The sequence below is a fragment of the Oryzias melastigma genome, linkage group LG11 (assembly GCF_002922805.2).
Source record: "Oryzias melastigma strain HK-1 linkage group LG11, ASM292280v2, whole genome shotgun sequence".
Taxonomy (NCBI): domain Eukaryota; kingdom Metazoa; phylum Chordata; class Actinopteri; order Beloniformes; family Adrianichthyidae; genus Oryzias; species Oryzias melastigma.
In genome coordinates, this window is record NC_050522.1 from 14815353 (window position 1) to 14842343 (window position 26991).

At 36.5% G+C, this 26991-nt stretch overlaps 1 protein-coding gene across 1 annotated transcript; it reads right to left on the bottom strand.

Moving 5' to 3' along the window:
- Window positions 1–1470: 1470 nt before the first annotated feature.
- LOC112162939 (synaptic vesicle glycoprotein 2A) lies at window positions 1471–26637 on the bottom strand. The gene is made up of 13 exons (XM_024298953.2): window positions 26284–26637; window positions 18626–19348; window positions 16876–17056; window positions 16187–16338; window positions 14784–14917; window positions 14590–14679; window positions 12560–12667; window positions 11959–12047; window positions 11702–11866; window positions 11467–11600; window positions 8158–8364; window positions 7577–7736; window positions 1471–6294 (listed from the first exon to the last, which is right to left on the bottom strand). Exons 2-13 carry the CDS (start codon window positions 19233–19235, stop codon window positions 6111–6113), a joined length of 2214 nt encoding a protein of 737 aa, XP_024154721.1. The 5' UTR covers window positions 19236–19348; window positions 26284–26637; the 3' UTR covers window positions 1471–6110.
- Window positions 26638–26991: the final 354 nt, after the last annotated feature.

A 26991-nucleotide genomic window follows, 5' to 3' on the forward strand; every position in this document is an offset into this window, starting at 1 on the left:
CAAAAACAAAGTTATGATAAATCTCTTAAAACAGTAATAACTTATTTTTTCTCTTAGGAGTGAAATAAGACTTTGTGGCTCGTACTGCATTGTGGTCAGTGAGTTTTGAAAGTTGCAGACCCAGAACTAGATTAGACTAGTTCGGTTCATGTAAAACCTGTGAGACGAGTCCCGAGGACTACGGTAGAGAAATCTGACTGTGGAAACTGGATCACAGTACATGCTGGAAACTACTCTTTGGTTTGAAGGTGGTGCATTTCTAAAGATCTCAATAGGCTTAAAATATCCTTAAATGTGAAATTTTTATATTCAAAACATTTTGTCCTATTTCTGTATTTAGAAATGCCAACTATAATTTCAGTCCCTGTATCTTGGTCCTAGAAAGCAATAACTGCAGTGGTCTATGAAAATCTAGTGGCTTCTAAATCCAGATTAACTTCATGCAGCAGCTACATTTAGTTTTTCTTTTTTAGATTTGTTAACTGGTTTCATATCTGTAGCTATCCATAGCTGCTTTTTATGCTGAAGCTCGTGCAGAGGATCAAACCAACAGAGGAAGGAAAGGGGGGCTGGGGTTGTTCATTGAAGCTTTTACATTTATTTTGAGTATACATAAGCTTCATTAAACTGATCTAATTTTACATTTATTTAAGACGATAATGTATTGTAAAGTCTCCCCTCCCCATTTGTCAATGGTCTGATCTGCCACATAAATCCCCTGATATATCTGGAGTTCAGTTCAGTTTGGATTCAGATTAAGGTCTGTTAAAACATGTTTTCTGTCAAGCATCTTCGTTGAGTTTTGCTCGTCTAACCTCTTTTATGGGCCCAGCTTTATCATTTTCAAGAAGGTAGATAATTTTTCTATTTTTAGGTGATAAAATTTACCCATTCTAGTCATAATTGTTCAACCTGTGGCACATTCTTAACTTACCAGGTCCATCACGGGCTCTGAAAATTTGGATAGAACTATTCCACAAATGCAGGGGTGTACAACACATCTTAAAAACCCCACTCCGATTAAAAAATGTGACTTTGTGTGTGTGTGTGTTTGACATGTACTTGTAACATTTTTCTCAAAGCCACACAAGCTCCCTGCTCATGTATCCACTTGTAGACAGACGGATCCATGTGTGTCTTGGTTTAACCGGAATCTGGCTCAAAACTACAATTTTGCCCGCCATTTTCGATGTATTTTTAGGTTCGGAGTGTGAGGGGCTGTAAGCTAGTGGGAGACAGTATAAACAAAGGGATGATGGGAAGAAAGGGCAGACTTACTTTGTGCCAAATGCTTTTATAATAGCACAAAAAAATGTTCGGAGTGGGACAATGAAAATGAAAGAAACTAGCAATCGAATTAGCTTTTCTGTCAATGTTGATGGCATTTAAAACATTTTCAGAAATGTCATTTTTAGGTTAGGAAGAAAAAGAGTAGAATTAAAGACATTCAATGCAATCCAAGACCAAGCGGATCTTTTGCAATGTTTATTTTTGAGTTATGATTCCCATCATGAAACTGGAAAACTGGCACCAAAGTGCCAATTCCAGCACAACAAGCAACTCACAGAAAATACAGCACCTTTTCAGCATCACTAAAGTATTTCAATAACAAGAAATGAAATATTCAGTTTACCAAGATTTTCATTTACAAAACATGAGGACGACATATAACAGCATCGAATATTGTCTTTTTTTTGTTTGTTTTCCTTGATCTTTTTGTTCCACAAACTCCAAACTTTCACGTACAAACATCTAGTTTCTACACGAAATACACTGAATTTCTCAAGTGAAGTCACGTAAAGAGAAAGACTTTTCAGTTAAATCAAACTAAATAAAAGAAAAAATGAGGACACTCCTCGAGTCCAAGCTACAGTGGAGGATTCCTGCAGGTTCCCCGTGGCGACGGGATTTCTGGCATAAGTAAGTCCGTTTTTTCGGATTCATTTTGGACTCGGCTGTGTGTTCTCCAGAACCAAAACAACAAATCATGCCATAAAAACATTTAACAAACTGCCATTATTAGGAAAAGTCCTGTAGACTAGTGTTTAATTTCCACCACATTCCATATCACTATCATTGATACAATTAAACCAGCAATCCTTTTCACAATTTGTACAGGTGTATGTAAATATATATATTTATATAGAATGGAAATTCTACACATTTTATAATCTTTTACATTAGGAGCTTTAATTTAACCTTTAGGTTGTGTTTAGGTCAACACATTATAAGGGTTTGATAGAATTTGTTGCTTTAACGGGGGAAGGGCTCCACGTTATTGCTTCCGCTTCCGTCTTTTTCATGGATTTGTACAAACAACCGAGCAATATAATCTTTTTTACACGATGAATGCATCTTCATTCCGGTAACTATTGCCTTTCCCCGGCCTTAACCCACCTCGTATCTTCGTAACAAGATAAACTGTAGGCTTACGAGCATTTACGGTATAAATGTCATCATATATACTTCATAACTATGGATAAAAATCACCTGGGTTCAGGTAAACAAGGAGCACTGCCACCACTTACTTTCAGAACACAAACTTAAGTTGTAACCACTTTTTAACCCCACTTTGATTAAGAAAAAAACCACTGCAAGCAACAAGTCTATATCATCATACAACAATGAGAACACTTGTTCTTTCTTTGGACAAGAACAGCTGGCATACAGGAAGTAGTCAGACAACACGGCACGAAACATGCGTTACGATCAGTTGTGTACAGAGTTTTGGAGGGCGACGTTGTCGTTGAAGCTTTTTTTTCCCTAAATGGAGTCATCTCTGAGACTGACTGTCTCTGAGGAGAAAGGCACTTTCAGGGATGACTGAGCAGCCAGATGCTAAAAGACCAAACCGCATCTGCACAAGAACACCCAGGTAGGTTATGAAAGATAGATTTCCAGAATATTTTTTTTTTCTCTTTTAAATATATTCCTTGGTCCTGAACAAAGAAAAAAAAGTAGGAAAATAGTCTGGAACAAAATTAAAAGATTTGTTCTTTTAAAAAAATTATAAAAAATTGATGGAACATAATTTGACAAAACTTGAAGCTTCGTTCACACCAGACATTCGAACGCGCTCTAGTATGTGCGCGTCCATCGAAGGGCTTTTTCTTCTGTTTACTAGCACATGTCCGCCACCTAGAGTTGGAAGAGGGTGGGTGCGAAATGTCAAAGTGGTGCTAATCTCACGATTTGGGCACATTACAGAAATTATTTAGTTCATTTGTTAGCGTCCTAGCATGGATATTCATCATAATCATGTCAGTGTATCTTTAACTGATAAACAAACATCGTCAGGCTCTACACCGTGTCCAGATTCACCAGATGAACCAAATCCATATGTGGCTACCAAATCCCTGATTGGTCAAAGTTCAACCTGGTTTAACTGGCAGGCCTGAAACGCATGTTTACGCACATTTACAAACAAGCTTGAACATGCGTTCCCAAAGACGATGTGAACGTAGCCTCAGAAAAATACTTTTTTGCTTAAAAAAAAAATCTAAATTTTCATGCTTGTCAGGGGCTTCATATAAAACTAAGTTCTCGTGTTTAAAACCGACAAATCTAAAAAAATACAGTCAGTCAGTGGTTAGCTTAGCTTATTTCAGCATAGATTAGCTTAGCTTAGCATAAAGAGTGAAAAAGCTTCCTTGCCGTTTTCTGTTTATGCTAAGTTAAGCTAAAAGAAGTAAACAATGTTTTCTGTTGGTGACAAGATGGATGATAACCCTCAGCAAAAAGTAGTAGTTTAATTTATTAAGTATACTTGAGTGTAAGATTAGCAAATATACTGTAGACCATGTACATGTAGGAAGTATACTTAACTGAATACTTCTTCAGTCTAAATTGGAATATTTTAAGTTTACAATATAAAGATAGTACATAAAAACAAAACTTTAAGTATAGTACCTCACTTTTAGCATAGAGTAAGTACACTGTAGCACATTTAAAAAGACTACTTTTTGCTAAGGGAACCTTTGCAAACACAGAAATGTCACATATGACTAAATCTTTGAAAGAAATACTAACTAAGAAGAGATTAGGAAATATAAAAAGAATTCTTTAAAAACTGCGGGAATAAAATAACAAAAAAACATTCACCTTGTATTGGTAAAATATAGAATCTAAATGTTTTTGGATGCCATCTCTGTGTCTTTTTATGATAAGATAATATCATTCAGAACATGCACAAACAGAGGGCGTTTTTTTGGGTCAAACTGTCACACTTTGACTTATTGATTGTCAGCACACGTTGGTTTACACCTTTGGAGAAACTTATAGTGACGATTAGGATGAGTTTGTCATGAAGTTTGGTCAAATTTAAAGACATATTTTAGTGATAAAAGAGTCAAATATGAGCACAGGCTACCATTTTGAATAAAAACAAATTAGCTTTAGTACCAGCTACAAATTCTAACTCCTCAATCTATTGCTTCCTAACTCCTCGAGCATAATTGGGAAGTTACTGGGGAAATAATATTAAAATTGGAAGTAGCAAAAGTGGCATCTTCTTGTTGCTCGCACATTTTTTACCGGAATATTGTGGAAATGTAATTCATGAATTGGTGGCTCAAGCTGAACAAAACGATTTGACATATTAAATGGACATATAAAGATTTTTTAACAAAAAACCTTGGTTGCCAAGGAAATCCAAAAATGTACTTTTGCCGATACTTCTAAAAATGACATGGACGTGTTCATCATCCCCAGGAAAACCCAAAATAGGATGGTTGCTACGGAGATAAACCAACAGGAAAGCCGCCATTTTGGGTTTTTTTTTTCCATGAAAAATATAAGGGAGGCAGAGGTGGAGGGGCAGCCGCTCAGCCAGTAAGGGTTAGTCTGGTGGAGGGGGGAGGGGCGTAGGGTCCAATTCAAAGTCAAGGTTGACTATATGACTCCAGAAAAAACAAGTGCCCTATATTAAAGTTTACCTAAAATAAACCTAAAAGAAAAAAATAATTGTTGTGAATTTATCAAATGACAAAAATGATGTAACCACAGTACAAATGATGATAACATGGTTGCACTCATTTGCCTAAACGGTGGAATGTAAAGTATTTTTTTTTGTGCTAACCTTATAAAACATATTTTTACTAATGTACAAATCAACCACCAAGTCTCAAGTTGTAACATCCAGCATTTTGATTAAAAAAGTCAATGGAGTAATTTTCTCTAATAAAAAAAGCCCCACAAACACTCACATGACTGATTCTGTTTTTAAAAAAAATTGATTTCCCATCGTTTTTATGCAACCCAAACCCATCCCACAGACATTTGTGCAATCCACATAAAAACGCCAACAACATTCCACACATCAGGGAGGGGAAACACTGGTTCAACACAGAGGAAATGGCTCCAACTCTTCCCATGCACAACAGAGAATCCTGTGAAATGCATCTTTACCTGTTTGAGTTTCGTGGCAACAATTTAGCCGGAATTATTCAGGAACTGAAAGGGAAAGGTGTCTGAATAAACCCAGCCTCACTGGAATGTTAGAACGTCATGTGGCAGAAAGTAACAGCATTCATTCAGCAGGTCTGGCTTTAGTAACAAGCAGTTTTCAAGGGTCAGATATTTGTGATTTCATTTTAGAAAAAAGGAACAGTCACAAAATACACCTATAAACACGCTTTTGATTGAAAATATAAATCAGGTTTTACCACAAAAATCACAGTAAATTATTAGCAGCACTGTAAGCCAGTCACTGAAACCCATAACAAAAAAAAAAACAAAATAACACAGCGATCGTGTCTGTAGACTGCATAAAAACACATCATCTTTTAGGGTGATTCCTTCATAATGTATGTGTATATGTATAAAACCACATCTGGTAGAGAGCAGCTGACTAAAGCAGAGGTGTTGTGATGCTCTAATAGCTTTGTCCACATGTGTGTGCTCTTCTTTTATGATCGCTGTGTGTCTGCAAACAGATTAAAAGGATGCAATCCACATTTCAAAGGATTCTAGGCCTACATTTGGGAGGGCGGTCTGTTCTGTTTCTGTGTGACAGACAGGCGGCGTTTGAAGCTCTCAGGGGTGTTTGGGCTCCAGGGCTTGGCCATGCTCTCCAGCTTTACGCCACTGCCCACTGCTGGTCATTTTTTTCCTTACTGTAACACTTGGCCGCGAGTTTCGGGCAACTTTGTTGCAAGGAAACTGCCGGCGGCGAGGGCACCGGCGGCGAACAGGATGGGTAAGGCCTTAGTGATGCCGACAAACGACTGGAAAATACTGATGCCCAACACGGCAGCCAGTTTACAGAGGGCATTCAAGAAACCAAATGCTGTGGTCCTGAAGAAAAGAGGGACAAGCACAATCTTAGTTGGATGTTACAACACCGTGCAACAACAAAAACATTTTTTCTTACTCATTATAATCAATAAATACCTCACAATTCACCAGGAGCTGCAGGAAAAACATAAAATTTCTGCACATTGAATTTATTATAAAGGGAAAGGGAAAAACTAGTTATAAAAAGTTGAATTAGTTTTTCATGTTTCATCAATACCAACACCTGAGATGTATCAAAGACATTAAATTGTGGTCATTTCTATTGACTGTACAGTGAGACCTGGACTGAGTAACCCCTCCCTCTCATGTTCCAAACAGGAAGTACCTGCTGGCTCCAAGAAACTGACATTTTTTTTAACTAATCTATAAAAATCCTATTTTTTTTCAGCAGTTGAAGTTATTTAAATAATAAACTGACCGATCAGATGCCTCAGTAGAAGTATTCAGTTTCAGGTCAAACATTTGAAACAAGCTCACTCCTGATTGGCAAGAGCGGTTGCCACAGAAACAATGAATCCGACCAAACATGTTGTCTAATTCCAAAATTGTGGCGTCTGTATCACAAAAAATGGTGCCTGAAATAGCTTTATTCGGTTAGAGCTGGAAGTAAGGCATTTTCTATGGATGGCGTCAACACTCCAGTTCTCATATACAGTCAATGGGTCAAACTGAAGCCAGTGATCCAGGTAAAGCATCTTTTCTTGCTGGGTCCATTTCATAAATTACATTTATTATTATTATTATTATTTTGGTGTGTCAGAGTGGACAGAATAGATCTGTGACATGTGGCAAATTATTCTTTAAAAGCCTCTATTGACAGAAAAAAGTCTGTTCTGCTCAAAATCTAAATTTTAAAGGATAGAGACAAAAAAAAGGCATAAACACAAGCAGATAAAATCAAAAATCAAAATATACTTTTGGCTGTCGGTGGAAGATCCAAAGCTTTGATTTAGCTTCATGATTAATGAATGCAACAAGTTTTGGACAACAATAGGGCTCTATGGGATTTCAGTGGCTTTAACACGAGTTTTTCTATAGCATTAAGCAACAGAAGTATCAACATATTAGTGAAAAAAAAATGTGACTCATTTAGGTCAATTCAAGAATTGATTAAAATGGGTCCTAAAACAGAACTCTGCTGAACCCCATTGTATTAAGTCTAAACAATGATTTCTGTTGTTCTCCTCCATCTATTCCTTAAATAATTCAATACATGCATAATGCTGTAGAAAACATTACATAAATGTATCTCTGTCGACATAAAAAGGAGCTTCCACCCTACCTTTTATCAGAGGGGTACAGCTCCACTGTGACCACATCCAGGGCGTTCCAAGAGGCGATGCTGATGCCCCCAAACAGACAGAGGAGGGCGATCATCCCTGACTCACTGTTCCCAAACATCAGGAAGAAACAGCTGACACAAGATATGACACTGGACCCGGCTGTGAGGAGAGAGGAAGCAGCACACTGAAAGAAACTCATTCTGCAGCCACCACTATGTCCAAATTCCCTCCCTAACTACTAAAATACGACATAGTTTGGGATTATCTTAATTTTAAAAGCAATTAAGACACCATGCTCACTACTTTTATTGTTTAAACACCAAATATGACATCACCCTTTTCCCAAAATAAAAACCTAATAAATATGGACATTTTTACAAATACTGTGTTCTACTAATTCTTATGGTCTATATTTGCCAATCTAGTGACCATCAATGTACACTGGTTTTCAGAAGAGACTTCAGGGAAATTTTTTTTGGATTTGGGAATTGTACACCCGAAAAAATGGTTAATGCCCTAAAAATACACTAAGAGTAGTGAGGGAATTCATACAACCACATCACCAAACAAAATGACCCACCCAGCATCCTTAGACGGCCAATTTTGTCCATTAGCAGAGCGGAGACGATGTTTCCAGGCAGCACCGCCAGTGTGCCCAGGAAGTTGATGAAATAAATCATGTAGGCGTTGTTAAAGTCGTCGCTGAAGTCCAGCACACAGCCCTCTTTGTTGTGGAGGAACGTGCTGTTGACCAGTTTGCAGTCGACGAATCTGTATTTGAACAAGTCTGACGGAACAAAGAGGAATCAGATCATCATTGTTGAAGATCACAGATGTTTTGATTCATTCCGCAAAATTCTTTTCAGAGTTTTACAGAGATCTTTGGGATTTGTGTTATTAACCCTTAACATTTTTTTACAATTTGTTCTAAAAATTTACTTTTAATTTCTTTATATATAAAAAAAAACCCAAGTCTGAGTGGTAAATGTATTTTTTTACTGCAAAAAATGAGATCAAACTGTTTTATAACACAGATCAAAAGAGTATAGATGAAATAAAAGTATTTAAAACAAAAAACAAAGAAAAGACAAAGTCAAAATATTGTATTTAAAAATGTATTTTTATAAACAGGTGTGAACCTTCACTGAAGTTCTGTATCTACAATGTTCAAAGGATTTATTCTAAGCACCATAATTACATGTAATTACTTTGAAGTTTTTCGAAATTTTAATGCTAAAAAACCTCTTTGAAACTTTCACGGTAAAAATTTGAATGAAAACAATTTTAATGTCCAGTCTGTGTCAAGAACCGATGAATTCCAATGAAAAGTCTATATAAACTTGCTTTAGTGCAGGTTTTAGGGTTCTGCGTTTAAAACGTTCACTAAACAAGTAGCTAAACAAGTTTCTACGACCGTTTTCAAACAAAACTTGCGGCCAATGAGCGTTGAAAGTTAAATCAAGTCAAACTTTGACCAATCAGGGACTCAGATTTGGTCGTGACATGTTGATGGCGTCTCCTTTAACTTACTGAAGCATCAACTGTTGAAAAATTGATCATGAAGGAGAAACTAATAGAAGCAGTTTGTGCCCGGACGGAATTATGAGTATTTCACTGTGTATATTGGAATAGAGCTGTGAAAGAAAAAGCTTGGAGCAAGACTTAACCTCACATCAATCCTCTTCCATTTGTTGTTGGTGGACATGCGCTAGCAAACAGACAAAGAAGGCCCACCCTGCTTGTACAGTGTGAACACCATAAGCTGAACAGAAGTTTAGCTCATTCTTGAACACAAGTCAAATGCGCACATAGCTTAATGAATAAAAGATGCAACAATATTTGCTTTAATACTCATTTTTGTTGAATTACGTTTTAACACATAATTGAGACATAAACATGTATTGGAGAGGATAAACAATAGATGACACAGCAATGCTTTTACATTAAAGCTAGGTACACATCACTCAAGCAACGCTTCCCTTCATATGAAAATGAGGTTTTTGATCAGCAGTGGAGTGAAGTGCTACTTGAATATTTAAATTAAGGGATGCTTGATATGCTGATATTTTTTATGCACATATATAAATAGAGGTATTTATTATTGTTGTTTATTGTTTCTTTTTTATTAACGTTAAGAATTAAGCAAGACTAGGTTGGAAGTAAGGATGCATGTTTGTTTAATCATTTTAGTTTTGAATCTTTGGTTTGGTTGATTTCTATAGAAAAAAATGTGTTTTTGAAAATAAAAAGTTAAAAAAGCTAGGTACACATCGAACATTTGATGTGCCTTCAGTTAATAGTGTTCACACTGCACAAGCAGGGAGGGCCTTCTTATTTTCTACTGTTTACTATTACATGTTTGCCCCCCACAATTGGAAGAGCCTTGGTGTGAAATGTCAAATGGGTGCAAATCTGCAATACAGGCTCAAAACGGAAACAGATCAGTTTATTGCTAACGTCCTTGAAATGGCGGATATGGATAAGCATCATGTCAGGAGAGTCGTTCATCTTTATTTTATAAAAACAAATGCAAAGGGCGCCAGGGTTTTCACTGTGTCTAGGTTCACCAGATGAACCAACTATGCAGTGAGTTTCACCTACAAAATCTGAGCCCCTGATTGGTCAAAGTTTGTCCTGGTTTAACTAGTATTTTGTATATAAAGCCAGAAAAGAGTTATAAAAACTAGTGTAGTTAGGCTAAATTTTAAATCCCAAACCCCAAAACGCAAAAACTTTTCATTGGAAGCGGTCGCTTAAACGTGAAATTTCCAGAGGAACCTGGAATTTTTTCACTCGCAGTAACATGGAAAACCACACGCTTGTTCAGATTCTGGAGATTGAATGTCTTTGTTGTGATCCAATCCCACATCCTTCCAAAAAGGACTAGTTATTCCCCCAAAAAAGGGAAAAAAATATGATTAAATCATATTTTAGGGAAGGCTGCCAGTACTTCATAGAATTCACCACAAAACCTTTCCTGCTCTGTTTTCAATCAAAGTTGCTCTCAGCAGAACCCAAACAATTTTCTATTTTCTCAGGATATCTTTATGTAGAAAAAAACGTCATAACTTAGTTTAAATGTCCTCATGTCACTAAGACTGCAGTAAAAAAGTAACTTGCTAATACCAAATCCGGAACAATAACAGATATAATTCTAAGGAGAGTAAACCTGAAAAAGGGAAGATTTTTTTTTTCTTTTTTGATGTTTGAGTGATACAAACATGAAGGAATGTACAGCTGGCTTTATGGATCAGCAGATGGCAGCTGCCGGTGTCACCAAAAAAGCTAAAAGCAGATAAATCTGCCATAGCTGAGAAAATACTGCAAAGAAAATGGTGTCCTGAGATGTATTTTCCAGGCCTAACCCTGACATGTGGATTTAAATCAAAACCACACGGCGTTGTCACAGAAACTTCTCTACGCTCACCGTGGGATGCATCTGTCTTCTGTTAACTGGTGTCTACGGTTCTTGTTCTGTCCGTTTAACCTAATCTCAAAGCAGTGTTTCCTATCTAATCTTCGAGGAAGCCAGGGATGGATATGTTTGGGTCGCCATGGTGATAGTTGTACTGCACCAGCGTAACCTACGGTTACCAGAAACAGTTTTGCTGTTGTCTATTTGTGTGGTTATTTAGTCTCCATCAAGATCTTGATTTCCAACAAAACATGTTGGAAATGTTCCTGCGTAACAGTAAATACTCTGTTTTATTTTGAAAGATTCCTCTGAGGTAATTCAGTGGGGCTGGATCTTCAATATCATACAAATATTGTCTGCTTTCATTTTGCCAAGAAAGCTTCTATTATTTTTATATTTAGCTTTTTTTTCAACAAGGAGTGAAAAACGAAATATCACAATTGATCATAAATGTGTCAGTAAGCTCCCATTTACCTGTGTTGTAAAACAAACTTGCGATGAAGGTGCAGTTCTTGAAGAAGGTGTGTGTGGAGGTGATGTCCTCGAAGTAGCACTCCTCAAACACAGAGTTCTCAAACACCATCGACTTCATCTTCAGGTTGAGGAACCTGTGGGAAAGCGTCTGTTGTTGGAGCTGCTCCGAAAAAAAAAAAAAAAAAAAAAAAATCTCCATTGATGTATATTTTAGAGTTTAAAAATAAAAGCTTACTTGTCGTTAAAATAGTATCCGTGGCTATGTATTTGGTTTTCCAGGGTGAAGTTGAAAGTGACGTGCTCCACTCGCTCCTTTGTGAAGGTCTTAGTTCGAGAGTCGTATTCCTGCTTCTGGATGTACTTGATCATGTCGGGGAACCACACCGTCAATCCGTAATAGCTGCCAAGTTTGGAGAGACGAGACAGACGGAAGGATGTGTTAAAAGTCAGTTTGGCACATGTTAAAGTGTCTGCTACTTTAGTTCACTTTACCTGAAGGACATGGTGAACCACACAGCCATGAGCATGAAAGTTGTCCGTTTATATTCCGGGCTGAAGCAAGCAAGGATATTTTTCCTTATCTAGAACAGATCAGAGGATAATCCAATGGGTTAAATTAAAAATGACAGCTTTTTTTTTTTATATAAAATTTTGGCTAAAAAGAAGGCTTAAAGTGGGACTTTAAGTTGAATGACTCAGAAACTGAAAGTAAGTCGAACTTTTAGTGTCATGATTTTTTTTTTTTAGTTTGCATCAGTGGGTGGGATGATAGGGGGTGTAGGCGTGCACGTGTACTGTCGCAGCACGTAGGCTGAATGCAAATACAGCCAGAAAGTATCTTGTTGTGCTCAGCAGTGTTGTAACAAATGTGGTGCAACTAAAACCATGTTTTATTTAGCTTCTTTTTGACTTTTTATCGATTGATTTTACTTTAAAGTCTCACATATCAATAGATACATGGAGGAAATATATTCAGTGGAGGATTTATTTATCTTTTTTTATTTAATTAATACAAGACCCCTTTATTCCATAATTGTGACCTTAACGATAATACTTTTTTTAGATCATTTTAATGAAATCTCAATGTACTGACCTGTTGGGAAAGGCTCATAATCTTCAGTTGGTAGCGTTGCCATACGGGGGTGTCAGTGCCAATGTCCACCAATTCATCCACCGGCTTCACCGTCTTGATTGTGGTCACCTTGGATCACACAGACACAGGTCTAAAATGTTGGAGATAATAACCCAACTGCAACTTGTGGTTTAACCAAACATTTCTAAAAACAAAATGATTTTTTTCTGATGCTTAAGTTAACCAAGGATGAAAACGGAAAGTGCAAAAAACATTTTTTTACCTGTTTTCTCATGATAACAATATAGTTTTTTCACATTGTTTTCTTGTGATAACAACAGAGTTTATGATAGAATCGTTTTCTCATGACATCCACCTTTCCTTTTTTCCCGCCATTTTTTCATGATAACGACATCTATTGTCTCATTATCAGAAGAAAATATGCTTTTGTTTTTTCTCATGATAAAGATTTTATAGTTCTCTTTAGCATGAGTGTACTGGATTTTCATTGGTGATCCCCACATTTGTTCTTGGGGACATGAAAACAGCCCCGTTCCCTCATCTGGTCACTTTAAAGATTGACAACAACTGCAGGATCACTGAACTGCAGCCACCTCCACTGCTGTGGCCGCCACAATTTGAAGGTTGTTTAAGGCCAACAACATCAGAACAATCTCTGCCTGGCGTCATTTTCTCTGACAAACTGCTTTGTTTTGCTGTGGAATGTAGAAAAATGAAATACGGATATTTTTTGTAGTCTTGTTCTTACAATATTTTGACATCTCATGATGATGGCATCTACTATCTCGTCATCATGACATAATAACATTTGTTATCTTGTGACAACAACATCTGCTATCTCATTATCAAGAGATTTATGACAAATTCCACTATCTCGTTATCACAAGAAAAATCTTGTTTTCTTCTGATAACATGATAGTGGATGTCAATATCACAAGATAACAACTTTTTGTCATGAGATAACGACATCTACTATTTCACTATCAGAAGAAAACTGTTTATTAGTGATAACGTGATAGAGAATGTCGTTATCACAAGATAACAAATTTAGTTATCTCTTGATAATGATATCTTCTATCTCGTTAGCACAACATGATGAAATGTGTTATCACGTTGTATTGACACCAACTGTCTTGTTATCATGAGTTTATGACATCTACTATTTCATTATCACAAGAAAATACGTGTTTTCCCATGATAACATGATAGGAAATGTCGTTATCATGAGATAACATCTACTATCTCGCTATCATGAGGAAAAAAACACTTTTTTCGTAATAACATGATAGTAAATGTCATTATCATGATAACGTTTTTTTGTTGTGTCGTGATAATAATATCTACTATCTCATTATCATGAGATAACATCTACTATTTTGCTTTTAAGAGGAAAAAACTTTTTTTCTCATGATAACATAAAAGTCATTATCGCGAGATAAAGTTTGCTGTCTCATGATAATAATATTTACTATCTCATTATCACGAGATAACATCTACTATCTCGCTATCATGAGGAAAAAATGTTTTTTTCCTGTGGTAACATGATAGTAGATGTCTTTATCACAAGATAACAAAGTTTGCTGTCTCATTCTAAAAATATCTACTATATCGTTATCACGAGATAATGACATCTACTATCTCATTATCATGAGGGAAAAAAAATTCTCCTGATGATGTGATAGTGGTTGTTATGGCAACATCTGATGGAGATGTTAGTGACCTTAAAAACCATCAGAGTTGCAACTTTTCTTTCATATTTAAAAGAAATCACTTTTTAAAGGAACTAAACAATATTTCTTCTTTTGTTAACAAATAATTGGATGTTTGTACCCGACTTATATTTTCATCAAGAGCTAATAAGTGCAAACAAACATTTCATTTTGTTATGCCACTAAATGTGCTATTTTTTTAATAGGTACAGTTTGATGCAGACTGGAAAGATTCTACTTACCACCAAGCATTTTACCAAATTCAACAGTAACTCACCTTTTTGAGTGTATAATGTAATTGTTTCCTTAAAAAAAACTTACAGAAAAGACTTTCTCTGGGTGCCCCTTTCCTCGCATATTTGTGTCATGGACTTGCTTCAGAATCATCCAGCCTTCGTCGTGTTTGCCATTCTGTTTTAAAACAAGGCAGATTTTACACCTTATTCCCCAATTCCACAAAATGTTTGTCAATCATCAATATGTACGTCAATTAAAAAAAAAAAAAAAAAAATCACCTCAAGATAAAAGCGAGGACTCTCAGGCATAGCGTTTAGGGCTGCGATGGCCGCCACAGACGGGAAAGCACACACTAGCACGAACACACGCCAGCTATGGAACTGATACGCTGAACCCATCTGGAAACTCCATCCTGAGAGGAAAAAAAAAAAAATTATCATAAAAATCTGATCACGAGTAGTTATAGCTGAAGAGATTCACGGAGCTCTGCAGTGTCAAGAAAGGCCAACTATACGTCAGTTTAAGCCTGTTAAATTTGCCCTGTAGTTTGTCATCATTCCACTAGGGGCAGTAGAAGGGCTTTTCCTGCTCAATATACAAAATGGCTACTTCCATGACATCTCAAAAAAACACTTTTAGCGGGAAATGTTTTTGCTAATTTTCGAAACTTTATGAACATAATAAATCCTCTATTGTTTTTCATTTGTTTAAATGACTACTTGCTGTATTTAAAGGATACAACATTAGTCATTAATTCTTTTTTTATAATACAATCAAACCTTAAAAATGTGTGGATCAATTTTGAGGAAGTGGGTAAATAAGGTGTTTTTTCCTGAACATTTCCTGAACAAAGTTTTGCATCTCAAACTAAAATTGTTACATGCAAAGATGTATCATATAACAGACTGTAGCATAACTGATACTATCTATATCTAAAATAGCATTGCAAAATTTTTTTGTGGATGTCATCAAAGAGCTTATAAATATTCATTTCAAAAACGACTTTCTTTGATGTATTGGGCTTTACAGGGTTAAAACTGAAAAAATGTAATTTATGTAAAGATTACGGAGGTGCATTGATACGTTTAATCAAATTAAAGATTAGCCTAGCTTTATCAAGATTAAAAACACCTCCAACTAGTTTGGCTATGATGAGTTTTTGCAGATTTTTAGCAAATGTTTACAATGTTATCTGAATTTATTGACTCAGTTTCATCATTTTTAAAGGCTGTTTTTGTATTCTTGTGCATTAAGTATCTCCAAAGACCATAAATTAAAAAAATAGCTAGATATATAGTGAGATTATAGCTATTATTATAAAGATAGAATATTTAGATAGCTTTTATCGCTTATAGTTTTGTTGTATTTCAGTTAAGTGGTTCTCAGAGTTTTCTTTTATTGTGTTTGTTAGGCTAACTGCTAATTGTCTTAAATTAAATTTAAGTTTCAGAATATAACTCAAATTTTTTACATAGTTTGGCGAGAGGTCCAAAAATATTATTTTTCTCTTCTTTATTGTGCATTTTTTGGTTGCTGCGACTTATAGTCTTTATAGTTTGAAAAATAGTCAAAGTACTTTTTCCCAAATTCATTAAAAATGATCAAACTTAATTAGAAAATGATATGCAGAGGAAAAATGATAGCGTGATGACTGTGACTACTGCACCACTTTTCCACTCACCATAATGTGGGATGATAGTCCAGGCCATAGCAGATGCATATATTCCTCCAATCATCCAGAACATGCAGAGCCAGCTGAGGTGTTCACCGCGCTTCTCTTGGGCCAAAAACTCAGAGTAGTAGGAAAACACAATGGGAATTGAACCACCAATTCTGCAAAAATGAGAATCGATTCCAAAAACATCATGATCATAGTTTGTAAAAAAAATCTATCAAAAGATTATCAGAGTGGGATTTAAAGACTTTAACATAACAACAGAGACAAAAATACACTCATTTTTTGTTTTGCTTTGTCTCATTTTACAACCTCTAATGTGTAGCTGTGATTGTGTGATTGGCTAATCATTTGATTTTCTAAACCAACTTAAATCTCGTTTGGGATAATGGGGTTGCTGGGGCCTATCTCAGTCATAGTAAGGCAAAAGCAGAGTACACCTTTGACGGGTCGCCAGCCCGTCGAAGGACCATCAGATTACCCATTTATTGATTTTGTGGTGTGCAGTGTTCAGCTACATCTAAACCGAGCAGAAGTGAAGAAGAAGAAACAATTCCACCTTAATTCTCCAATGCACAGGAAGAGCAAGAGAAACCCCACATCCCGATTCATTTGAGCTTTGGCTTTAAAGATTTAGCTTTGATTAAAAAAATCTTATCTGCACAAAAATCTTCAACGGTCATGTTGGCGCTTACCCAACTCCTGACAGGAGACGGCAGAAGAGAAAAGTGCTGTAGCCCTGGACGAAAGAGGAGAAAAAGGAGAAGATGCTGTTGATGGAGAGAGAGATGAGAAGAGACTGCCGGCGGCCTATCCGGTCAGCCAGAGCTCCCCAGAGGAAAGCCCCAACCATCATCCCAAAATAAACAATCAGACCTGTGCAGAGAGTAAACAAAATGGAGGCATTACAACAACAAAAAATACTACAATGACTTTAGTTTAATAGGAAATTCATATAAATTACTGGAAGAGTGAAACATTGTCTGCACCAAGACTTACTTAATGATCAATGTTTTTTGTTTTAAGTTGGACTGGCAGTCATTGATTGTCATCTTTTTGGAAGCAAAATGTTAGATTTATGTTGTAAGAATAAGCAGTAGTTTTAGGTTTTATGAAGATACTACTAAGAGGAAATTCCAATTTTGTTCTAAAATTTGTCATTTTCACTTATGAGACTATATTTTTGGTCACTATAATTAAAATGAACTACAATTAGGTCTATAAATATATATATATATATATATATATATATATATATATATATATATACAAGCAATTTGCTTAAAACTTGCAAAAAATACTTATTGAGCTCTAAGGCATTTAATTTAAAGTAATTTTAAAGTAATTCTTTTTAAAATTTAGCTTTTTTAGTCCATTTTAAATGCTGTGGGGAACTCCTTTTTTCTACACTGAAAAAGTGAAACATTGGATTATATAACAAAAGTTCTGTAGTTGCTACATTTAAAATGATTAGTTTTCATCAAATTAAAAATTTTGAGTTGATAGTTTACTCAACGTAGGGCTGAGAGGTATGGAGTTTTTTATATCATGAAATTGTATTCATATATATATATGTATGTATATGTCGTATACGTTTACCAGTCATGTGTTGACTAACCCTCTAACTTTTACTCGCCAAAGAATGCTCACAACTGACAAGTGTTAATTTCAGACCTTTCAAAATAAAAGCCTATCACGATAGACTAATTCTTCTATAGAAAAAAAGTTGTATCACAATAAATATCGTTATCGTTTTAACTCCACATAAATATTTAATTTGATAATTATATATTTTTAAATGTAAGAAATTACGGAGCTTTTGTTAGTTGGTCCAATATTTCTTTTTTATACAGTGTAGATATATTAGAATAACATTTCTTTTTCAGTAAGAGTAACTTTTTGGATGGACAGACTATTTTATTATTTTCTAGTCTAAAGATTCATGTACTTTTTTTATTTTTAAGCGACCTCTTTTCTCATTGTAGAAGATATCATTTCAGGAATAACATTTTGCTTTCCTGAATTTCCTGTCCCTTATTTGCAAATAATTGGTTCATTTTCTTTATTGCCAAACATTTAGGGTGAATTTCCTCATTGAAATATTTCTGTTTACCTGTTGCATCTATTTAGCCATAACCATGTGTGTTTGTGGAACAATGCAATAACTGATCTAGCCAGTAAACAAATAGAGCACGTCATGTAATAAGAGTGGAGGGTAAATATACTGAAGGTTAATCATCCTCAGTCTCTGGTTTTTCTGGTTGGCTATGACACACGTGTTGAACAAACGTGTCACCATGAGCAACACCGTGACTCATTTAGGTGTTTTAAATAGTTATTTAGCATTTATATGTCAGGAGATGCATCACAGTTTGAATAAAGTTTTTTTTATGAAGTTAACACACAATGACACACAAAAAATGCATAAATATGAGTTTTTCTCACCAAGCATGCTTTTGTTGGGTTCGGACAGACACATGTCCTTCTCTGCGCTAGGAAGGACGAACCCGACCACGAAGATTTCCACGCCGTCAGCCATGAGTGCCAAACCCAGCACAAAGTACAGGGTCCACTGGAACTTCCCATGGCCGCACTCTTGCAGGATGGTCTCGTACTGCTGGGCCAGCTCCTCCTTATCCTTCTGCCTCTGAGCGTCAGACACATCGATGTCTCTGAACTCTTGACCTCCGGTTGTCATTGACCCCGGACCTCCGGCCAGGCTGCCTTTGCCCGAGTCGGCCCGGGGGATCCCCTGGTATTCTCCCTCGTAGATCTCATCGTCTTCATCGTGACCCTCCGTGGAGTCACTGTGGCCTCCTTCGTCGTCGTTCCTCGCCGTGCTGTCGCCACGGTAATAGCCTCCATCTTGGCTACCCTGCATGGGGTAGTCATCGTCGTCGTCCTCCTCAAAGCGGCTGTAGGAGCGCCTGGCGTACTCGTCGCTCATCTTGTCCACCGAGCGGCCCACCTTCTTGGACGCTTGCCGCTTGACTTCTTTGGCGATGTCTTTGGCACCTTTAATGAAGGCAGTCCGGTTTTGGTAGCCGTCCTCCATGTTGAAGGGGTTTCAAACGGTGCACCAAGGGTCAAAAGATTCTTGAGATCCCCTTAACGTGTGGGGCTTCGGTTAGATCAACCAATGTATGGGACAAAAGCCTCTTTTTATGTCTGTGAAGAGGACAAAAAAGGGGTTCAGAGTCAAACTCAATCCAAAATCCAAAATACACCTTACAAGATAAACATTTATTGCACTAAAACTACTTTTATCCTTCATAAAAATGTATTTTTTCAAAATTATATGTCAGTAATAAGCGCAAGATAACCTCGGGCCATTAATGACAATAAAATTGTATATAATTACCCGGAGGGCCGTGTTCAGCCCCTGGGCCTTGACTTTGACACATGAGGTAAGCAAAGTAGTCTTCTAAATATTACAGAAATTATTAAATTGTATGTAATATTATGAACTTTATTTGATGTTAGCCGATTAATTTTTATGCCAACCTTTTCTGCAAAAACATTCAACAAAAGAGTGAAAATATTGCGACCCTGAAGCCCAAAGAGACAGCTGACTGAAATAATTGTTGACTTTTCTGGTTAGAATAAGAAACACAGAGAGAAAACAAACAATGTAAAAAACACACATTGTGGTGACAGGAATATATTTAAAAAAAGAATGACCAAGTAATGAAAAACACCAACTTTGATTGTAGAAAATCACTTCAAAAACATACATTTACGTTTGCTTTCATGTCTTAAGTTAATCAAATCCAATACAGAAAACAAATGAAATCTACCCACATTGTATGAAAAATGAAAAGGCTAAAAACATAATAAGCTACAAAAGAAACATAAAAATGCATTTCTAAATGTGAAATGTTAATTAAACCCCAGATGTAAAAGTTTGAAATGCCACAGGTTATTTCTTTAGAACCAGAAATCTTTTTTAGTAGTAATTTTCAATCATTCATCTCATCATCTGATCATCTTTTGATCCAAACCCAAAATCTTTTCATTTTTTAAGGACATAGTTTCTGCAGAGCAGGAGCAGTTCATTAGAAATTCACCTCTGAGTTGTTATTGTGGCGTAAGCCCGTCTCTATTTCCCATCATCCATCTGTTTATGTGTACACCTGTTAGCTTACAGCCCCTCCCAACCCCAAGCTAACATTACGGATCCATCAAAAATGGAGAGCAATATTGGAGCCATCCAGCCGTACAGTTTGGAGCCAGATGAAGAAAACAAAGACGTTCATGGATCTATGTGTCTATGCATCAGAATGAAGGTAACCAGGGATCTTGTGGCCCTGCCCAGTATGTGTCACAAAGACGCTATATTTCAAATATGTCTCCATCTGCTCCATATTGGAAGGGATTTGAAAATAGAAATATTCAGAAACACAATTTTGAGCTTCATTTTCTTTAGATGTGTCCTCCATCATGAGAAAAATGCTACGAGAACATGTTAAAAAACACAATTTTCATGAAAGGGTGTCTTTAAGTTGATCCAAAAAAATGCAACGTATAAGTGATTAAAAAAAATTCTGGACATAAATGAAAGCTATGTAATTTTATCAATAAATTTACCTCAAAAATTGCATTTTAATGAATAGTTAACCCAACCACACCCAGATAACTGATACAAAAAATATTTCTGATTAGCAAAACAAATAAAAGAAGGGCTTTTTAGTAGATTTGGCCCATCAGTCTGAAAATATCTTGTTTGAATAAATCAGGATATCTGGAGTAAAGTCTGAAGAGCAAAATATAATTGGATAACTATCTTATGTAATTCACAAAAACTCTTTAACACCAGATATCTAGATGCAGAGTTTATATTCTTTGTATTACCGTAACTCTTCAACCGAGTATGCATTAACGTATAATTCCAGCAGATTCTGAAGCATAGAAAAGCAGCTTTGCGTCAAAATGTACCACTAAATTACAAATGTGTTGCATATCTACAAAGCTGATAAGAAAAGCCGCTTTTCTCCGCATAAGAATCAGCTGATTCATCGCCAAAAAGTACAGAAGGTCAAAGGCGGTGTGTTATTTAGGTGTTGGCGGCAACATTTCCGGTGTTAAAGGGTTAAACAACAGCCAAGCATGGTGGTGGAAGGTTAATCATTTAGGTTGACCTTGCTGCAACAGAAACTAGATGAAGTACAGTGATTAAATATTTGTGTTTTCATGTTCTTTGGGTTGAATATCTGGCTGATAGGTGGACAACAACACACCTCAGCACACCAGAGAACCAACAACAGGAAGCCTGAGCAGAGACACCGATACGACATAAATGTCCTCTTGAATTCTGAAACACAACTTCACTTAAAACAGACTAAAAGTTCTCAGTGAACGATAATCGAAAATGTCCAATTTACTAAAGCATGTGGTAAAACCATTGTATCACAATCCCTCTGAGTTTTAATTATCTTAAAGCTCCCTGTTGATATTTCCATGAACCAAACCGTGTTTTTCTGGTTACACCTGTTTTCAGATCACATCCGCCCAGTTTTGCTCTCTGCTGAGTCACATACGGGCCTCAGCAGCAATTATGGGGTGAGGCAGCGCCATGCAAAAACACAGAGTGCTTTTTAATGGCTATTTCCTAATGTGGAAAGCCTTTAAGTGCATCAGCTCACAGTGGAGGGTCAGTGCATGTGCAGGGAATTAATGGGACATCCGAATAACCAGCATTGTTTGAGCCATCAGAAATAGTTAGATATTGGTGCTAACTTGTTTGTATCCAAAACCCTTTCATTACTCAGCATTAGGTACAGTTTGTATCAAAATCGGGGGTGAACTAAGCTTCCGTTTATGGCTTCAAAACAAAGAAAAGGTGAATTAAATACATTAGAAGGGGGAAAATAACTCTAAAGACTTACCAACAGTCCCATAAAATATACTTTTATATTAAAAAGAAAACTTTGAGAAACATATTTATGTTGTAACCACATTAATACTGTAAATGCTTTAAATCTCTAATAAAGAATTTCAGTACAAGTGTTACATGTTGTGTGATCCAGTCAGGAGATCCAGGATTTGCAAACTCTGAATGTGATCAGGGTAAAATCAATAAGGGATTGATAGTTTATGTAATTAAATAACAGGTTTAACGAGAATAAATGACTAAATCTGAAACCTGAGCCACTTGTGACTCTGACCCCTTCATTGTGCCTCTTTGGTTAAAGAAAAACAAAAAGTAACAGTAGAGTAACAAGTAAATTAACTCAAACTTTGTTCAACACATTCACAAACAGTTGAAGCACAGTACGTGCTCCTCCATAAGGTTCCTGTAATTCTCCAACAATCATTCACAGTTAACCAAAGTCGTACTGAAACACTGACAGATTTTACAACCCCATGAACCACAGAAAATCAGGTGGATTTTATATTGTTTAACAAACAGAAATAAAAATAAAAGAATAATTTAGTTTGTTAGATAGGTAAATTTCTTGCTGAGCTGCACCGCAAACTGTAAAATAGACCGTTATGCTACATTAGCTGCAGTGACATGATCCTGTGTGACACAGGAAGTCTTTTATTTTGAAAGGAAATCATGGAAAACTGTCAAAAATTCTAGATAATAATTTTTAATTCTCTCTCTATTTTTAAAAATAGTAACAAATACATATAAAATGCACTTTTTTAACTTGACTTTTACTATGTAATGAAGAGGTTCCCTCTTGTTCTTTTATTCCACAACATTCCATTAGTTCGCTTTAATGTTTTGTTTTGATGTGTTTTTGATTTTAAGAATCTCACTTTATAAGCATTTCATAGTACACTTTTGATCTAATTTTATCTGATTCTCTTTATGTTTTTATCTTCTGCCATTGTCCAGGACTTTGGGTCTGTTTGGGCAATTTAAGTGCTTTATAAATAAAGTTTATTTTTATTATTGTTATTATTACATATATAAAAATATGTTGTTTTCTTTTTTTTCTAAAGGGTTAAATGGCTCAGGATCACCCGTTCTAATTTCAATGCAGCAGCTTGTAAGTGTGCCTCAGGTCATCATGCATTAGGACGACATGTCACTTTGAATTTGTGGTGCCATAAAGTAACAATAATGAGACGCACGTGCACTTTAACTCCTGCTTTAAAAAGAAAATCTAACAGGTAATACCAGGTCTGACAGAAGCTCTCTAAAAGTGAGTGTTTAGAAGCAAAGTTCACAGAATCAGCATCAAATCTGCTCTTCTGGTCAGACATCTTAGCTTTCTGGATGTTTTTTTTTTTTTTTAATCATATAGATTGTCTAATCAGTGAAATAAAATCCTGCATCAAAATTCATAAATATATAACACCTATGTAAGAGTGAATCATTATTAATTAAAAAATAACATATTCTGGTGGGAAAAAAACACAAAGGATGCAGGATTACATCACAGATGCTCAGATTAAAACATATCACCTGTGATGGGTTTACATTTCAGTCCCAGTACTGACACAATGGTGCTGCATTTGTTTTGGATTTGTTTGGACACAGTGATGAGGCAGCAGATCCTGCACTGTCAGCAGCATGATAAGCTCAGATCAAAGCACCAGGCCTCGTCGACCTGGCCAAGCTTTATTGACACAGACGTAGGCCGGTTTTGCCTGTTCCAAAACAAAGAAAATAAAGTCTTTTACATGCAAAGAAGCTCATCTTTTGATCTGTTTTAAAAGTGTTCCCAGTGGTCTGTTAATTATGATTATGTCATTTTTAGCCAAAATAATAAAAATATATATATTCTAAGGACATTGTTTCTGCAGGAGTTTCTTAGAAATTCACCTCTGAATTGTGAATTGTGGTGTGGAGTAAGCCCGCCCCCACTTCCCAACAACTTTTCGGAAGCTCTCACACCCCCAGCCTAATAGCGGTGCAACAAATATGGCGACAATTTTGAATAAAATAAAGACATACATGAATCTAGTCGTCTACAAGCTGATGCATCAGAATGAAGAAAAGCAGGGATGGTACGATATACTAGGGCTGGGTATCACCAATCAGAGCATGGATCAATTTGATTCTGATGTCTTTCTATTCTTTTGATTCACCAAATTGAATTTGATTCAATTCATTTTTGAGTTTACACAGTATGGATATTTTGACACGTTTTTTTAGAAATACATTAATAATCTATGTATATGTTTTGAAAATATTCATGTTAATCTGATACAGTCCAAGTACTGTAAAATATATACTTGTAAAATATATACTTGTCAAAATATCCAAACTGTGTACACACAGTTTGGATATTTTGACACGTTTTTTTAGGAATACATTAATAATCTATGTATATGTTTTGAAAATATTCATGTTAATCTGATACAGTCCAAGTACTGTAAAATATATACTTGTAAAATTATATTGAGATTGTTAATATCATACAGTGTTACATGGATTCTCAAACGGAGAAGCTTCAACAATTGTTCTGCCTCTCCTGGAGGGCGTTTTCAGTTTGGCCACTAGGTGGCGATTACACCTTAGTTTCTTAAGTTTGAGAAAAAAAGTGTACTTTAGATGACAAATTACTTAAAAAAATGTTTCCTTTAAAGTTTGGAAAATGCATGCCTGTGAGTATATACAGATGTTCATTAAGCCTGGTTTCCACTGAGCAGCCCAGTACGGTACAGTTTTGGTATTTTGAGCGTTTCCATTAAACCGTTCCAGCCCGTACCTAGAGGGCTGCCCTCTGTTGCAGGTCTATAGAAAAAAAGAACAGGAAAGCTGCGGTGGAACCACTGAAGCCATTCGCTGATTGACAGAAAGTGATGATGACATTAGAAAGCACCAGTATAGCGCTAAGCTAGCGATTCCGTTTTTTCTCTTTATGGCGGTATTCTTCTTAGGTGCTTGCAATCTTGTTTTAAACATTAAAATTCTGTTATACACGATGTACAAAAAGTAAAGCAAGAAAAAGATGAGCTCTGGGTGAACTCCATTGTTGTTTTTGTAGTCGTCGCACTACAAAAGAGCAATGACACGCTGGCGGTCTACACTAGCATGCTCAGTGGAAGCGAGGCTTAACTGAGTCGAAACGCTCACCAGAATTAACTGGTCCATAACGTACCGGACCTGTCCACCGCTCAGTGGTAACGAAGCTTTAGTCAACAATGTATGTTTAGGTCGATTGGGCGTTAGCATTAGCCGTCCTATGGGAAATCCCATTATTTCATTAACATCAAGCTAGCAGACTTTAGCATTATGCGTACATCGATCTCTACTTTTTTTGGATCGATAACTGATCTATTAAACTTAGATTGATTAATCAATTTGATCAACCGAGCCCTAGATTTTCCATCAAAAATATGATCTTTCAATTTAAATATTAATTCTCTCTATATATGAAAAAATGCCACAATAAAAAGTTAAAAACACATTTTCATTGGAGTGGGTCTTTAAAACACATCCGTTCATGGAGTCTAGCTATAAACTAGTAGCATTAATGTGATCCGAAATGATTAAAAATGTATTATTGGTGGAAAAATACAACTAAGAAGCTGTTTGATGAATTGAAATTGTTCAATTTTTTTGGAGCTTTTGGCATAATCTTCTTCCAATCAGGTTTAGTGGAGCTGAGCCGGTCTTCACACCATGAGCATCTTATTCCTGCCTTGAGAACATACTGATCTTCTGCAAGGAATCCCCCAACCAGACCTAAAAAAAACGAATTTATTACACCTGTTTTGAGCTGATCTGGCACCTCTATGAATATGTTGGACATGCAGCTGATCGGTGATGAACAATTTGTCCAAGACTTTGGCTTAAAAAAGGCACAAATGTCTCAGCTGGAGCGCCGGTGAAGGAGGCCCCGTCACCAACAGTTCATCCAAACAGAGTCGGATTGAAAACGCAGATCAGCAGATGATTTCCCTCCAGCTCCCATCCTCACATATGCGCTCATTCTTAGAAAACCACACGGAAGGCAGCCTGTCACGACTGAGTCTGTGAGATATTCCACAGGCCCGATTCACAAAATCGATCTCAACTGCAGCGTGAAGCCGAGCAGTCGTGGATCCGCCCATCGCGCTTTTCTCCACATCGTCTTAATGCGACACGAGAGGAGGAAAATAAATGCTCCTGAAACCATAATCGGGCTGATTTTTACGCTCACCTTAAATCCTGCGTCCCTCCGGCCTGGAGATGCTGAGGATGAGGAGGAGGAGGAGAAAGAGGAGGAGGAGAAAGAGGAGGAGGATGCGTACGAGGCTGTTGCTGTGTACCCGCCGAGGATGATGATGATGATGTGCGGCTTGGAGGGGGACAAGCCCACGCCATCCACTCACCCTCACTTATGCTTGGTCCCCTCCTCCCCCCGTCACTAAAATCACGCAGCGACCACATTTACCGTTTTTTTTCCAAAGGCCATTTTGCGCCTTTTTACGCACGTCGCGTGCCACCATTAGAACACCATTAATTGAGCGTGCGTAAATGTTGTTTGGTCACCATTCATCTTTTACGCGTTTTGCAAACACACGATTGTCTGCGAACACTAATGGGTAATAGTGTGCACAGGCAAACGCATACACAAGTGTGCAAACAGCGCACCTGACTCCAGTTGCCATGACAACTGCTTTGATTTGCCTTTAACTGCGCTTGGCTGCAGAAAAGCGACACGTCTTAGACGAAAATGCAATGCAACCATTTAAAAGTGACTTTAACTGCTGAAATAAATAGATAAATAATTAATAATAAATGTTTTTAATGTTTTGTTACAACGGAGACTCTGAAGGGACATCGAAGCATCAGATATCATTTTTATTTTTTTACTTCGTTGTCCCTCTGGGGATCCGTAGACTCCTGATTTTATATATATAAAATG